We start from the raw sequence: 15006 nt of genomic DNA, 5'->3' as shown, positions 1-15006 counted from the left end.
AAGAGGTGAAAAATAGGCATGATTAGCGACAGATTGAAATGAATAATAATGCCCTCTCTTCCCTTCCCCATCCTTCATCTATAAATTTAAACTGACCACCACAGAATAGCCCAATAGTGTTGAAAGTAGCGTTAAACACCAATCAATCAAAATCCCTTCCCTAGAATATCAAATAATCGTCCCTTAACTGTTATTGTCCGTTCTTATATTTATCCAGCTTATCGTCCTACAGGGATGTCCTACTAAGGCTGTCATACCATAAAATCGTTTATAAAATAGCTCACATTCTAATATATCTGTATTCATAAATTTATTTATTCCATTTAGACTAAACGACGCCATGTTTGTTATGTGCCTCTGCCGTCAACCTATCAAAAAAGAAGAGGTGGAAGAGAGCCAGAAGATCTTCCCAATGCAAACAAAACAGAAATGGACTTCTTCTGGCTCACTTCCGAAGAACAAAAAAAAAAAACATGACCTGGGACTAATGACATCTATCTATAAGTCCTAGCATACATTAATTATTATAATATGAATATGTTTCTTGTTTTAATAACCACATATGATGCTATGCATGAGTTACCATTTATCAGGACATGAATTGGGTTTACATAGAGAGGATAAGGGACGACATCAGAAAATCAATGAAGGATAAAAAACTTAATTCAAATAGTTTTTTTTTTTTTGGGGGGGGGGGGGGGGGTCAAAATTGCTGCAAGTTTGGTTTAATTAACATCGATTTTACATATATCCTTATTGGTCAATCAATTTTTCCCAAATTAAGTTAAGAAGGGGGAGGGGGGGGGGGGGGGGGGGGTCAGTGAAAAAAACTATCTGAATTCAGTTTTTTGTATCATACATTGAACTTTTGATGTCGTCCCTAATGTGCAAAAAAATAGATAAGGGGCGGGACCAAACCTATTGATAACATAATAAAGAAATGATGAAATATACAGAATACGTTGATTGACTTGTGGTTGCCTTATGTCCAGTGGCAAATATGTCACGCATTTTAGGACGAATATAATAGAGATCAAAGGATAAAGAATAGAGTGAAATGGTAAAAACTAAAAGATATAGAATTATAGAAACGATCTTTGATCTGAAACCCCTACCCTCACACACACACCATAACCATTACTGCCAATACTCGCATATATACATCTCTATACAAATATCTAAATTTGAACCTACCCTCCCTCCCCCTCTAGACATCGAGGTTTTGGATCCGCCCCTGTTAAATGTGTCTAATTATATACATTTTGTAAGGGTCTAGATAATAGCTAAACGTACAAGCTATTTCAGTTGATATTTTATAGTGTGTCTTTCTATGTTGTGATGTTACACTATTGTTTCAGAAAAAGGGTGAAGGTTTGGTACTATTAAAACGTTTAAACCGCTGCATTTGTTTGCACCTGTCCTAAGTCAGGAATCTGTTTGTTGATGTTGTTCATAAGTGTTTCTCGTTTCTCGTTTTTTATATAGATTAGACCGTTGGTTTTCCCGTTTGAATGGTTTTACACTAGTAATTTTTGGGGCCCTTTATAGCTTACTGTTCGGTGTGAGCCAAGGCTCCGTGTTGAAGACCGTACTGTGGTCTATAATGGTTTACTTTTATAAATTTTGACTTGGATGGAGAGTTGTCTCATTGTCACTCATACCACATCTTCTTATATCTAATCATATAATTTGTTGGATACCTATAATTATATTATATAATATGTCACAAAATAAACTTGTATACCCCCCTTCCCAATGCAGTATTGAAAAGTAAATCATTTAAAAGTCCTGAAGATAAAATATGTTTTGAAATATGCCCTGCTTACTTATTTATGCAAAGACATATAGTAATTATTGAACTACTGTGGGGCTTGAAAAAAAATCTATTTAAGGGATTCGGAGACGAGAACAGTAAAAAAAAAGCTCAAACGAATCCTAAATGTAAAATGATTTGCAGCATAAGACATGAGAGCACATATTATAGATAGTATTAATTATGAAGTTCACGCCTCATATAGTGAAGTCCTATGTCATAGGACTATTGTTGTAACATGGGTTAGTTACTGGTTTCAATTTATCCTGAATTGTCTTTATTACTTGAAGAATTAGTTCCGGAGTATAACAGCTTATGTCTCTACTTGTGGGTTTCTGGTTCAATCTGCTGTCGTAATTAGGTGATTTTTTTTCTACATGTATTAAAAAAGAGGGGGCTTAGTCCAAATAATTGTAACGTCCTGGATGCTTTTTATTCTTATTTCATGTGTGCCTTCCTGCAACGTCTCTGAGGATCAAGAAAAGTAAAAAATGATATAGCACTAAAGAACGTCATGATTACATGTATCTGGACTTAGAAGGGGGAGGGGGGCTAGCTATGTATTTTTTTTTTTATTTCAATGTGTAGACTGATGGAGAGATTCTTCAGAAAAGGTTTTCATTGGAGGTGTTTTTGCCATGCACGCAGGCATCTGTTTCTATCCATGAACAAGTTGTGTGTCAAATTAATTATTATTACTTGTCACTCTCATTTTTTGCTTGTCCTGGCCATTATTGGCATTAACAGCCAGTGCACGAACTCGCACGAACGCCAAATTTAGTTAGAGGGGCGATATTCTGACGCGCTTTTTAATTCTTGGTCACTCAAGTTTAGAAAGAAAGGGGAGAAATCCAAACAATTACCGACCAATCACAAACGTTGCTGCAAATTTGACCTTATGACGTCAAAGAATTTCCCATAATGCAATTATTGCATATAAATAAAAAACTACTATACCCATTGAATAAAAAATATTGCATTCAAATGATATTTTATACCAATTGAATAAAAAATATTGCATTTGAACGAAAATTATACCATTTGAATGAAAAATTATACCATTTGAATGAAAAATTATACCATCTGAATAAAAAATATTGCATTTAAATGAAAAAATATACCATTCAAATAAAAAAATATTACATTTAAATGAAAAAATATACCAATTAAATAAGAAATATTGCATTTAAATGAAAAATATCAAATTTTTGCAACCAATACCATGCCATAGAATACAAAAGTTAAATATACTCTTAAAATGCTTAATTATTATCATTTTGCTTCGTTTCTTCTGTTACCTATTTAGACATCGGACTTGAACTTCTTTTAAACTGAATTTTATTGTGCGTATTGCTGTGTGTTTGTTTATTCCACATTGGCTAGATGTATAGGGGGAGGGTTGAGATCTCACAAAACATGTTTAACCCCGACACTTTTTTGCGCCTGTCCCAAGTCAGGAACCTCTGGCCTTTGTTAGTCTTGTATGTTTTTAAATTTTAGTTCATTTATATGTTCCTTTCTTTAAAAAAAAATTAGTCGTGATTGCATGTTTGGTTTGACAGATCAGATAATGAATATTTAGAGATACATGATTGCTTTACTTGGGACGCCTATGGCGAAAGGTCATGGTTAGTTACCGCTCGAGACCGTGGTTAGGAAACTTTCGTCAACGTTTTCTTGGCTACTGTTAAATGGAATGCTTTTATATTTGGTTTACAAAATGATTATGTTGAGTTGTAGCGTGTAAGCAATTTTATATCTACCGTATAGCTACTTCCTGTTTGTCGATAGTTTGCAATTTTACAATACTATTGTATATTGAAATTTTTCGTCAATATTTTCTTGACTTCTATGTAAGCGAATAATTTTATGTTTGGTCTGCATCTTGATAATGTTATGTTGTATCGTATTAGCAATTTTCAGATCTGCCGTACAGTTTATTCCTGTTTGCTGATAGTTTGAAATTTTACAACACTCATTGTACATTGGACATTTTCTTCGTGGCTTGTATGGAAGAAAACAATTATATATATTTGGTCTGGAGCTTGAAAATGTTGAGCTGTAGCATTTAAGCAATTATAACATCTGCCGTGCATGTCTTTCTGTTTGCCGATAGTTAGAAATTTAACAACACTAAGTATACAAGATATTAGTCTTGTTTTTACATTTGATGTAGAAAACTATAATGGATTCGAAATATAGCTGTTGTTTAATGTTTGGCATAATTTTTGTTGTAGAATTTTTTTCTGAAAGATAACATTACAATTTTCAAATAGGAGACAACTACTGCATGTTTCATTCTTATGTGCTGTTTTAGACATTAGAGGTTGCGTGCTGCCTAAAGTCGAAATGTTCATGCAAAAACAGTTTTCGTTTTGAAGAAATTTAATGAAATTGATGATGTTTATTTGCTTTTCTAGCCAGTTTTGAAAATAGACCAAAATTCTAACCTTTATTATAATTTGTTACTCCCGAAGTTTTTGCATATTATCGTTTTTTCTTGTATTGACATGTATGTAGATTATTTTTGCTGTTTACAGATTCTACCTATCAATTATATTTTTTTTTTTAGATAATAGGTAAACACACTAAAATTAGTAAAAAAAATCTTCATTTACCGGCAATCACTCCTTAAGGGGTTATCCAATGGTTTAGGTCAAATTAACACTTTTGTATAGATCTTGTAGTGCTGATCATTTCTGCCTTACCAGTTTCTACCTGTCTGATATAGATTTTGAGGTAATAGGCAATACATGAAACTTAGACAAAATCGTCATTTTAGGGAACTAACTCTTTAAGGAGTTATCTTATAATTGTGGTGCAAACAGGGAGTATGTGGATCTTGACATTTATGCCCTGTCATATTTTCTCTATCTACTAGTATTCTAGTTTTCAAGATATGAGATATATAATGCATTTACCAGTATGTTCTTCCTTTAGCCATGGCGGCCATGTTAACTGACTGGATAAAAACACAAACTTTATACTAGATATCATAATTAAGGATCATTCACCCAAAGTTGAGCTAACATGAGTTCAGCAGTTTCAGCAGAGTAGATCTTTGAAAGAGTTTACGACCACGAGAACGGGACACCAAGTTATGACAATAGTTCACATGGACATTTGGACCAGGAAAGTTGAAATATTTCCAATTTATGATTTTGGCACCTTGTCCTAATTTATACGGAATAAGGGATACATGTTAAAAATATATGACTATACCCTATTTTGTATTAGCTCGACATGCTGATTTGGATTTGTATCGTGCTAGCTCACAAGCTCACACAAATATTTTTTTTTTATACAACAATTCTGTGTTCTTTGTCTTATGATTAAATACCCTGTATTTGGTCAAGCAGATTTTTTAAATACCCGAAACTAACATTTGATTTGCACCAGTAAAGGAAATAAAGAACGAAAATAAACTCCACAAAATATTGGACACTGATCACATTTATCAATTTCATAGTCTATTCATTTATGATTGTCACTGACTGTCTATACGGACTCCAGCTTCCTAAGTATTAAAGTAGAAATTAAAAAAAAAACATAAAACTAGATTTTTAGGATCTGACATAAACATTTGTTATTCTTAAAATGAATTGTAGAATCCGATATCTAGGACTCAGATGTTTGATCAATAATTATCAATTGCTTATTTTGAAAATACAGTTGCTACCAGGTTACTATTGCATGGGGTAAAATACTTTTGCCCTTTCGGATAACCTGATAGTATTCCATACTTATAAGAAACTCTCTCTAGCGTTCCAGAAATACTGAAGTCAGAATACACGTGTTATTTTATCTTACTTTACTACCAAACTATCAAAGTTTACACAGCAATAGTTAACATTATTCAAAACTATATAACTTTATCTATAGTTCAGAAGAATTTTCAATTGAAATAATTACAATTAAATTGACTGCTCTCGTCCAAACCTAATTATTATACATGCAATATCTTAAATAATTGATGCATAGTCATTCAAAAAACTAAATTTTAGTGTGCACAACTATAAAATCATATTAACAAAATGCATCTTCACTCATCCCAGCGATCAGGCCCCATCACCAGGTGCAGTCGCATCAACTGCTTTCTCTTTTCGTCTGACCGTACAGATTAAACAGAACCCGGAACATCCTGCAAACATAAATTACTGTTACATGAGATGACATGAACATATATAGGTACTGTAAATTATTTCTGATAAAAAGACGTTAGCATTAATCTGTTTTAAATGAAGTCTAATGAAGATGATTGCGGAATTGGATATAACCTTGAAGTGTCGAACAAATCAACAGTACATGAGGTAGATTGATATTGTAATATTGTAATATTGTAGGACAATTATAAAAAAAAACTTAAAAAGGTTAACAGAGGGTTTTAATAGCACTGTGATTAAATAATTTTACGATACATATTAGCTTTATACCTCCCTTCTTTTTCGCTTTCCTTTTATCTCGACGCTTGACTCCTGAAATTTAAAACCCAAAGAACATTATAAATATGAACGATATAAATATATCTATATTTTATTATACGTCATCTAAAATGCAATGCCATATCTGGTATTTTTTCAAAGTACAGGCGTAAACACCAGGTGTTTAAGAGTTCATTTTTCAGTGCTATATTTTATTGATTTTTATTTTTTTATGCTTTCCTGTCTGGTATTGATTCGGTTTAAGGATTCGGGTATTGGATTATTATTGGCAATTTTAAACACACCAGTAACTAATTGTAATGCAATACATATATATAACAAGAAGAATACATCATCTTAAACAACTGTAATTTGGCTGTCCTAGTATCTTAAGTTAAATGATTTAAAAAAGAAAAATAACACTTTATAATTTTGGTAGTTCGGAAGCGCTTGTTTGGATTTACCTACATCGAGAACGCTCAAACCCTAACATTTGAAAGCAAATAACGTATAGATACTCAAATAAGCGAGGAGCTAGTGGACCAAAAGGGACTAAAAAAGCCAAATGCATCCAAGGTCAATTGAGAGCTCTCATCAAATGGGTTCATACGAAGTAAGGAATAAATTATAAAGCGACATTCGCGTTTCTGCCTTGCTTTCATATATTGTTAACTGTCACACAGTGGTAGAAAAAGTTTTTGTTTGGCGTTTTTAGTCGACTGTCTCTGGTCTAAAAAGCTATTAGTAGCGTTGTAGTTACAAGGAAGTAAAAAAAAGATGACATGCGCCACCTAGTTTTCCCATCCAAGATAATAGCTGGAAGTATGTGTTTTCTGTTGTCCTGTTAATTAGAAAGGAAAAATGTAACAGTGAATAATGAATGTCGACTTATAAGGGTTCCAAGTGGTAAAGTTGCAGTAATCCATTTCGCAGTTGTACGAACACCATCAACAGTTGCTTGATCGTTAAGGAATTGAATATTTGTGTCACAGATGACAACGGATGTGTTCCAATTGTCTTTACTCCAATCCCGTCCTATTTCTTACAAAGAAATTGTTGTGACATCAACAAATGAGACTTGTAATCGACTTTGTACTAACCATGAGCAACATGACGGGTGTCACTTGTGCAGTAGGTTTCGCTTACCCACCATGAGTACTTAGCATAATCCCAAGCTTTCAGTTACATCCCATCACTAAACAACGCAGTGGAAAATCCCAATTACCATTTAATAAATGAATACCAGAATCATCATTCTTGTTAAATATCTTATTACTAGCATAAAATTGAAATGATATTATCATACTTTGAAAAAGAAAAAGTAATGTAATATAAACTTATTAAATATAAATTAAAGAGAATAAAATCTTACCTTCTTGATAATCAATAATTTCTCCATAGAGAAGTTCGTATCCTTTACAGAACTCTATAATATGCTCTCCAGCTTCTTCGAGCAACCTATCGTATGTTGTAGGATAAACATCGACCAGTTTTTCTGCTTTAATTTCCTGAGTCATTTTTAATCTAAAATGTTATCAAGTTTTGTAATGCGTTAAAGAAGAAAACAATTCTATATTATTTTAACTTATCTTACAATATTTTTAGTAAGCTGAATTTCTTTAGATATTTTCTTATATTGTGTAATTTCATAAATGAGAATAAGGAAACATTTAAAAAAAATTTAAATTGAACAGAATATTAAAAAAATTTCACAAATTGAGTCTTTAAATTTGTGAACAGCTTATTCATATTCATGTGAAGAATAATGTTATAGAAAGAAGGAAAATAATATAAAAACAAGTATGTTGTTGCAGATAAATATTAATTTCAAATATTGGATAGCTTAAAATTTCTCTACAAGCTAATTGCATGCAAGCAAAAGACAACCTAGTGGTCAATGAACGAACATGAAATAGAAGAGCAAAGACAAGGTGTTCATTGTCATCTTGGTGAATACCTTATATATGTAGTGAAATATGTTGATAAATAATGATAATCCAAACTTTTAGAGCCATGCAACATGACAAAAGGAAAACTTAGATATTCCAGATTGTCTGTTTAGCAAATTATTCTGAATTATTGTGTGACCTGGCATTTGTTTCTTTACTTTTATCGGAGGCATATAGAAATTGTCCTTTTCCATTTCTAAATTCTCTCAGAAGAACGAAAGTAAGAAAGTAGTCGCCTAAATGATATAAACGTATTAATAAAAAGTTAAGTGTACTTCGACAGGTATGTCGAAAACAATGATGTAACCTAACTAAATTACCTTGTTATTTTTTCAAGCAAATCTATTGTTGCGTTGAGATTTTCCTTGGTATCCATTACAAGGCATTTACCAGTATCTATATTCTTCATTGCAAGTTTTCCCTAAACATTTAAGCAAAGTAAACTAACCCTAACCTCCGTTTGTGTAACGACTGAGCTTTGTTAGGATATAGTAAATATTGTCATAATTTAGTTGCTTTTGCCAGATTAACTTTTGCCAGATTAACTTCGTTTATCCCTTTAAACTATTTTTTCGTAGTTTTCATTGTAACTCATCGGAGATACAAAATGTATATTTGAAACGATATATGCCCGTTTCGTCAATATAATACTTTATATAAGTGGCACTCGAATCAAAACAGTTGCAAATCGATTACGAAAAACATTTAAAATCCATCTATGCCTGAGGGTTAAACAACTTATAGTTTTTGAATGATTTATTTTTTTCTTTAACGGTAAATTTACAGAAAGTGACAGTGTCAATGATACTGCATGTCGGCTCATGAGTACTGGATGATGAAATTCCTCGGTCGAAACGTTTCTTTGCAGTAGCATCTATTCAGTGATACCAGATTTATAATTTAATACGATATACGAGTGTTTCGTCATTAGAACACATTTTAGATGCACCAAATAAAATAATAAGAAGACTAAATCAGCGACGACGTTTCGGGGCAATGTAAATCAAATATTCCAATAAATGGTGTGTCAAACTGACTAAGGTTATCTTCGCCTGGGGGTTGAAAGATTTAATCGTTGTATTAAAACTAAATGTACAGTAAATGATCGTATCCATTATATTTCATGAGTAATGACTTTGAGATGAAAGAAAAACGCATATACATGTATATGAAGAAAACGAATTACAATTTTGAAATAAAATTAAAGTAGGTCGGTAGAAAAACAAAAACATTCTATATGATATTTCGATTTCCAAGATAACTGCAAAATATTGACACACAGAAACTAACCTTAAATGCTTTTTTTTTATCATTCAACGGTTTGTTATCAGATCTTCGCAAGATATGGTATGTTTTATATTGGATATATTCTACAAGCTTTATAGCATTATTTCAGTGAATGGAATTTAATAAAATGTTAAGATTGGCTTCAATCGTGGCAACTGGGCTATTAGCCTAAAATACGTTTTTTTCTGCCATGGTAGATTACTCACTTATAAATATTCTATTGTTTTTTTTTATCTATGGTAAAAAAAGGCAAATAAACGGTAGAAGTAACCTTTTCAAAGTCATGAAGATTAATTGTAGACGGACAGTCAGACTGAAGGTGGTACACATTCCCAACATTAACTGTCGTCAGATGTTTATCTGAGTCCACAACAATGTCTTCATTGATACTTCCTCCCGGAACCTTGGCGTTGATTCGATAGGTCTGAAAAATAATATTATGTTCCTAATATATGTACATTATCTCTTAATGCAGTATGTATCAAGTTTTAATCTCGTAAAGATTTCGATTAATATTGTAAATAGAAATGACAAAATCAAAATTAAGATTTCTAAACTTGAACAAATATTGAACATGGTTTGTATGGATACAAATATGTCAAATAATCGAGACCATAAGTTGATTGCATGAGAATGAAAATATTGTTTTATACTTATGGTCATGGAAACATAAATATAGAGCAAACGCCTATGTAATACTATTCTGATATTACAACAAACCTTAATGTCGCTGCTACTTTGTACTGCAACTACTATTGCTGATACAATGATAAACACGTTATGGTTTGGCATATTTTGAGTAAGTCAGCCTATAATAAAACAACATCTTCAATGGAACAATAACTTCATAACAATATCAAAATTGAGTAATTTAGGCGACACTGGTTTCTAAGACCGCAAACAAAAAAAAGTTAAGACACTAACACATCGTATCGGTCAACCCCTGTTAATGAAGTCCATATAGTATGAACATCCCCGAGCGTAAAGTATAAAATGTGTATGAAAACGCAATATGATGGAGCTGAGGGTATGCTACTGCTAAGAAATGAAAGTTGACAGTGGAAAATTGAAATCATTACACTTGTCGTATATTTTAGTTTGAAGGCGTCAATATGTCTTTCGAGGATAAGATCAAGATATGAAGCAGACCTTCGACTTACGGAAGTACCCTTAGTTTCAAGTTCACTGTGCTATATTAAATGTGAGCACTCATTGAATGTGAGTTATTGGGTGACAGAAAATTATGATATAATAGTATCTGTAAATGAAATTTAAGAACTTTGCAAGATGATTTTTCTTTTTTGTCTTTGTGAAGGGTGTGTATAAATTCTGCTTCATATGAGTAACAAAACCGAATCAATTTGGCCAGTAGTAATGTACAATAAGTATCCATAAGAATACCAAACGTTTGCTAAATATCAATCCACAAATATGTGTAATTCTTCACATAGTAATTGTTTTATGACCTAAATCAGGGAATTTGTATCTACGTTTCCCATACTTGTAGAAAAAAAACTCTGTTTTATGAGTTGATGTAGGCGGTCTTTCAATTGAGCACGGAGGGGGACTTATTTGCCTAGTGGTCTTAATCAAACCCATATAAGATACCAGGCGTATGAATTGGTATGCCAGACACGCGTTTAGTCTACATAAGACTCATCAGTGGCGTTTAAATCAAAACAGTTGGAAAGCCAAAGCAAATACAAATGTTAAGAGCAGTTATAACAAAACATTCCTAACAGGTGCGCCAAGTACGAGTAGGGTAATCTACACCTGGGGGAGGATGAGACAATCCTAAATATTTTGAAACTTCAATATTTTATCATTAGTAAATTTACAGAAAATGAAAATATCAATGATATTTCATGTTAGCACAAATATGCTGACTACTGGGCTGGTGATACTCTCGGTTACAATACATTTGACAGCAGTGACATCGACCAAGTGGTCGTAACAAAACTCATCTTTGTTTCCAGGTTTATAATTTGGTACGCTAGACGGGCGTATCATTAACATAAAACTCATCAGTGGCGCTTGAATCAAAACCGTTGGAAAGCCAAATAAAAAACAAAGTTGAAGAGCATTCAAAACCGTAAATTTCAGAACAGTTGGGCCAAATACGTATCGGCAATCTTCAGTTGGGGGTAGAAAACCCGTAGTGGTTTGAATATTTCAACGTTTTATAAAGGGTAAATAGATAATGACCATATCAAGGATATTTCATGTCAGCACAAAAGTGCTGACTACTAGGTTGATGTTACACTCGGGATCGAAACTACCCAGTGGTAGATACCAGACTTATAATTTGGTACGCCAGACGCGCGTTTCATCTACATAAGACTCGTCAATGGCCCTCGAAAAAAAAAAACCAAGTGGACAGCTAAGTAGTCCATGAATTGTATCACTGGCCTATAAACACTAAGATTGTGCGTTTGGTACCGAGTCAATTCATATACAAGTATTGTTGGTACTGAAATCGGTATCGAACATTTTTATAACCCCTGGTTTTATGGAGCATTCGTGGTCAGTTTTAATTTTATCAGTTGAAATAAGACTTATTTTGACAATTGTGGCTTCATTCTTTTGACCATAGTGTTGTCGAAATCCTCAACTAATGATTAGCGTTTGATTAACTTTGTCTATGAAGTAATTTTTGATAGTTATAGTATAACTCTCAGTTAAGTTTTACTCATAAGATATACCTACCTTAAACGAAAATAAAGATCCGCAATGGAGTTTTCCCAATTGATCACGGGTTATTTATAGTTTGGCTGCATGAATCATTTTTGGGCAAAACATGTTTGTTTCTGTGGGTCATGAAAATCTTGATCCTCTCTTTCAAAAGTATGTTAATAAAAGTGTTATCTTGATTATGTAAACTTCTAGCGAATTATAAGTTGTAATGTAGTCAGGTTAGTCTGTTTTTATTTCTTAGAGCTAAAAATGAGGTAAACAACGTAGTTATTTTTTACTGTTATTCTTTTTATAACATTATATATTTCTTTTATCTAAAGTTTATGCTCACATTACATTTTCGTATTTACAGATTTTTTTGTCAAATTGTAAACTTTGATTTAAGATATAGAATTTTCAAATCTTTTGAAATTAAAATGGAAAATTTTCACTAATATTTGAAATAAGGGCGATGCAAATATACAAAGTGATTGGAACTAACCATAAATTCGTGTAGAAAATAAGAAGCACATATTTCTCACCATGATGAAAAATATCATTTTCCCAATAAACAATATACCTTTGGAAAAAGTACTGTTATGAATTATTTGATAATTCGTAATATTTTAATTAAAAAGTGAAATCCAGAATTTAAAAACTCGAATTAAAATTTAATAATTAAAAAGGAAATCCTGTTAACCTGATTTAGTTTTGAATCTTTACTGATAATTATAATGCTATGCTTTTATTTTCTATGCATGGTTCGACACTTAATTTTTGTAATCGTAGCCCTATCAATTACCCGCTAATAGGAGATAAAACAGACAAAGACCTGAAAATCAGTGGAAGAATACTATCTCCCAGTAGACAGTTCTTCAGTATGTAAATATAGTTCTAATTCAGTTAAATTAATAAGATTTGGCAACCACTGGGTCGATGTCATTGCTGATGGACGTTTTGTCCCCGAAGGTATCACCAGCCCAGTATTAAGATACGGTCAATTCTTTTATGCTCACAAACGTGTTGTATTGCTGTCTTTTAGTATGTTTCAGTCACGAGTGTTTCAATAAATAGTATTAAATGTATTTTTTGAGCCGGGAAGTAATGTGACAGGTTATCTGTTAACATAAAAGTTCCATCGATATTATGGTCAATTGGCATTAGGCATGTTTTTAATTTAATGTATCTTGTAAAAACAAAACAATATAATCGTCACCGTCATCTTAACTAAAATAAAACGGTAATGTTATAAATAGGACAAAAATATGTCGATGAAAATGAAAATAACACTTTTTGTTTCTGTTGTTCCGAATCTATTTTCTGGATTTATCTTAATCTGGAACACCCATACCCAAATAACAACTTGAGGAATTTATGACCTAAAGGGACACAAAAAGAATACCGATCTGAGTTAAATGTGCCTGAGGAAGTTTGAACCTTAGTTTTTTGATAATTTATAGTTTCATCAACGGCCCAATTTGTTATAAATCATGTCATTGAACGATCTGCAATAGTAGACAAAAATGTATGCAAAAGCCATTTAACCTGTGTAATAAGGGGGTCACATGACCAACTGTTCGCGTTACAAGAGCTTTTAAACTTCATCACTGATTCGAGTTTTACCCTGCGGTCTGCAATCAGAGATAAATGTTTAAGGATACATTCATGGACGTATAATAGCATCCCCTATAAAGAATGTGAGTCTGAGCTACAGTTTACGATTTACAGACTAATATTAATAAAATTACCGTTTTCAGATTCCCAAGATTAAGCCTTTACTGATAACATTCATACATGGTTTTATGATATATATAGGAAAATACATCAGAGTAACGCAAAATGCATGTCACAATGACCTACATTTTAAGTTTTGCAAACTGTATCACGTTTTACGTCAGAATTAAGATCCTGGATAATAAAGGACCTGCAATCACACAAGTGGTGTATTGATTCATTTCCGGGAGTAAAGCACTCTCTACGAAAAGGAAAGATCGGGTCATGCTAGTCTATATTTAACCCTTCACCAAATTGTATTCAAAAGAAGTGTAAGACCGACTCTCAGTTTCTAAGCGTTTTTCTTTTTTGCAATTTTGTCAGTTTCACTTTGACTTATGACTTTTTAATATCACCTTGGTATTTTCTGTCTCTTTTCCGAAATGTTAGATATCAGTCATTTTCAAACTTCAATAAAATTTACATCGGTCACAGTTTCTGTTAAATTGTTATGTTACGAGAGTCAAGCGGTCGAGCCTTAGTAGTATGTTATAAAATGTTTCCCTTAGTGCGCTCATTGCTTTAAGAATGTTTTCGTTGTGATATAAAAATAAGGATGTAAAGGTTTACATCGAGTAAATCTTGTCACTGATAGCGTCGTATTCTGGTATTCTGTATACACCCTTGTATGGTTGGTGTCTCTGGTAAGATAACACATCTGATATAAATTGTTAGATTTGGGTATAAGTTTTTTGCATGCGAAAGATTGTTGTTTTTATGAATGATAATTCTCCGTATGAATATGTGTATTAATACCAGACTTGTTTTAAATAGAGCTTTCTTACAGTTTGATGAAAGGTACGTAAGGTTGATACGGTGCTTTTTGTCCGACAATTGCATTTTGTCCGGTGTAGCTTTTTGTCCGACATTTTTGCTTTTTGTCCGTTGCTTTCGGTCCGTTTTGCATTTTGTTCAATAATTTTGCTTTTCGTCCGACACTTTTGCTTTTTGTCCGTTGCTTTCGGTCCGTTTTGCTTTTTGTTCAATTATTTTGCTTTTCGTCCGACACTTTTGCTTTTTGTCCGTTGCTTTTGGTCCGTTTTGCTTTTTTTTCCTGATGATGTTGCTTTATGTCCGATTTAAAAATGTG

General features: G+C 32.6%; 1 protein-coding gene across 1 annotated transcript; it reads right to left on the bottom strand.

The window, feature by feature from the left end:
• Positions 1-5742: 5742 nt before the first annotated feature.
• Positions 5743-10275, bottom strand: LOC127725448 (uncharacterized). Its single transcript, XM_052232412.1, has 6 exons — positions 10191-10275; positions 9742-9894; positions 8504-8604; positions 7607-7758; positions 6247-6288; positions 5743-5954 (listed from the first exon to the last, which is right to left on the bottom strand). Exons 1-6 carry the CDS (start codon positions 10260-10262, stop codon positions 5872-5874), a joined length of 603 nt encoding a protein of 200 aa, XP_052088372.1. The 5' UTR covers positions 10263-10275; the 3' UTR covers positions 5743-5871.
• Between the last annotated feature and the right edge of the window lie 4731 nt (positions 10276-15006).

This window comes from Mytilus californianus, unplaced genomic scaffold (genome assembly GCF_021869535.1).
Source record: "Mytilus californianus isolate M0D057914Y unplaced genomic scaffold, xbMytCali1.0.p SCAF_15, whole genome shotgun sequence".
Lineage (NCBI taxonomy): Eukaryota > Metazoa > Mollusca > Bivalvia > Mytilida > Mytilidae > Mytilus > Mytilus californianus.
Note: the sequence above shows the minus strand (reverse complement) of the source record. Positions and strands in the feature narration are given on the sequence as shown.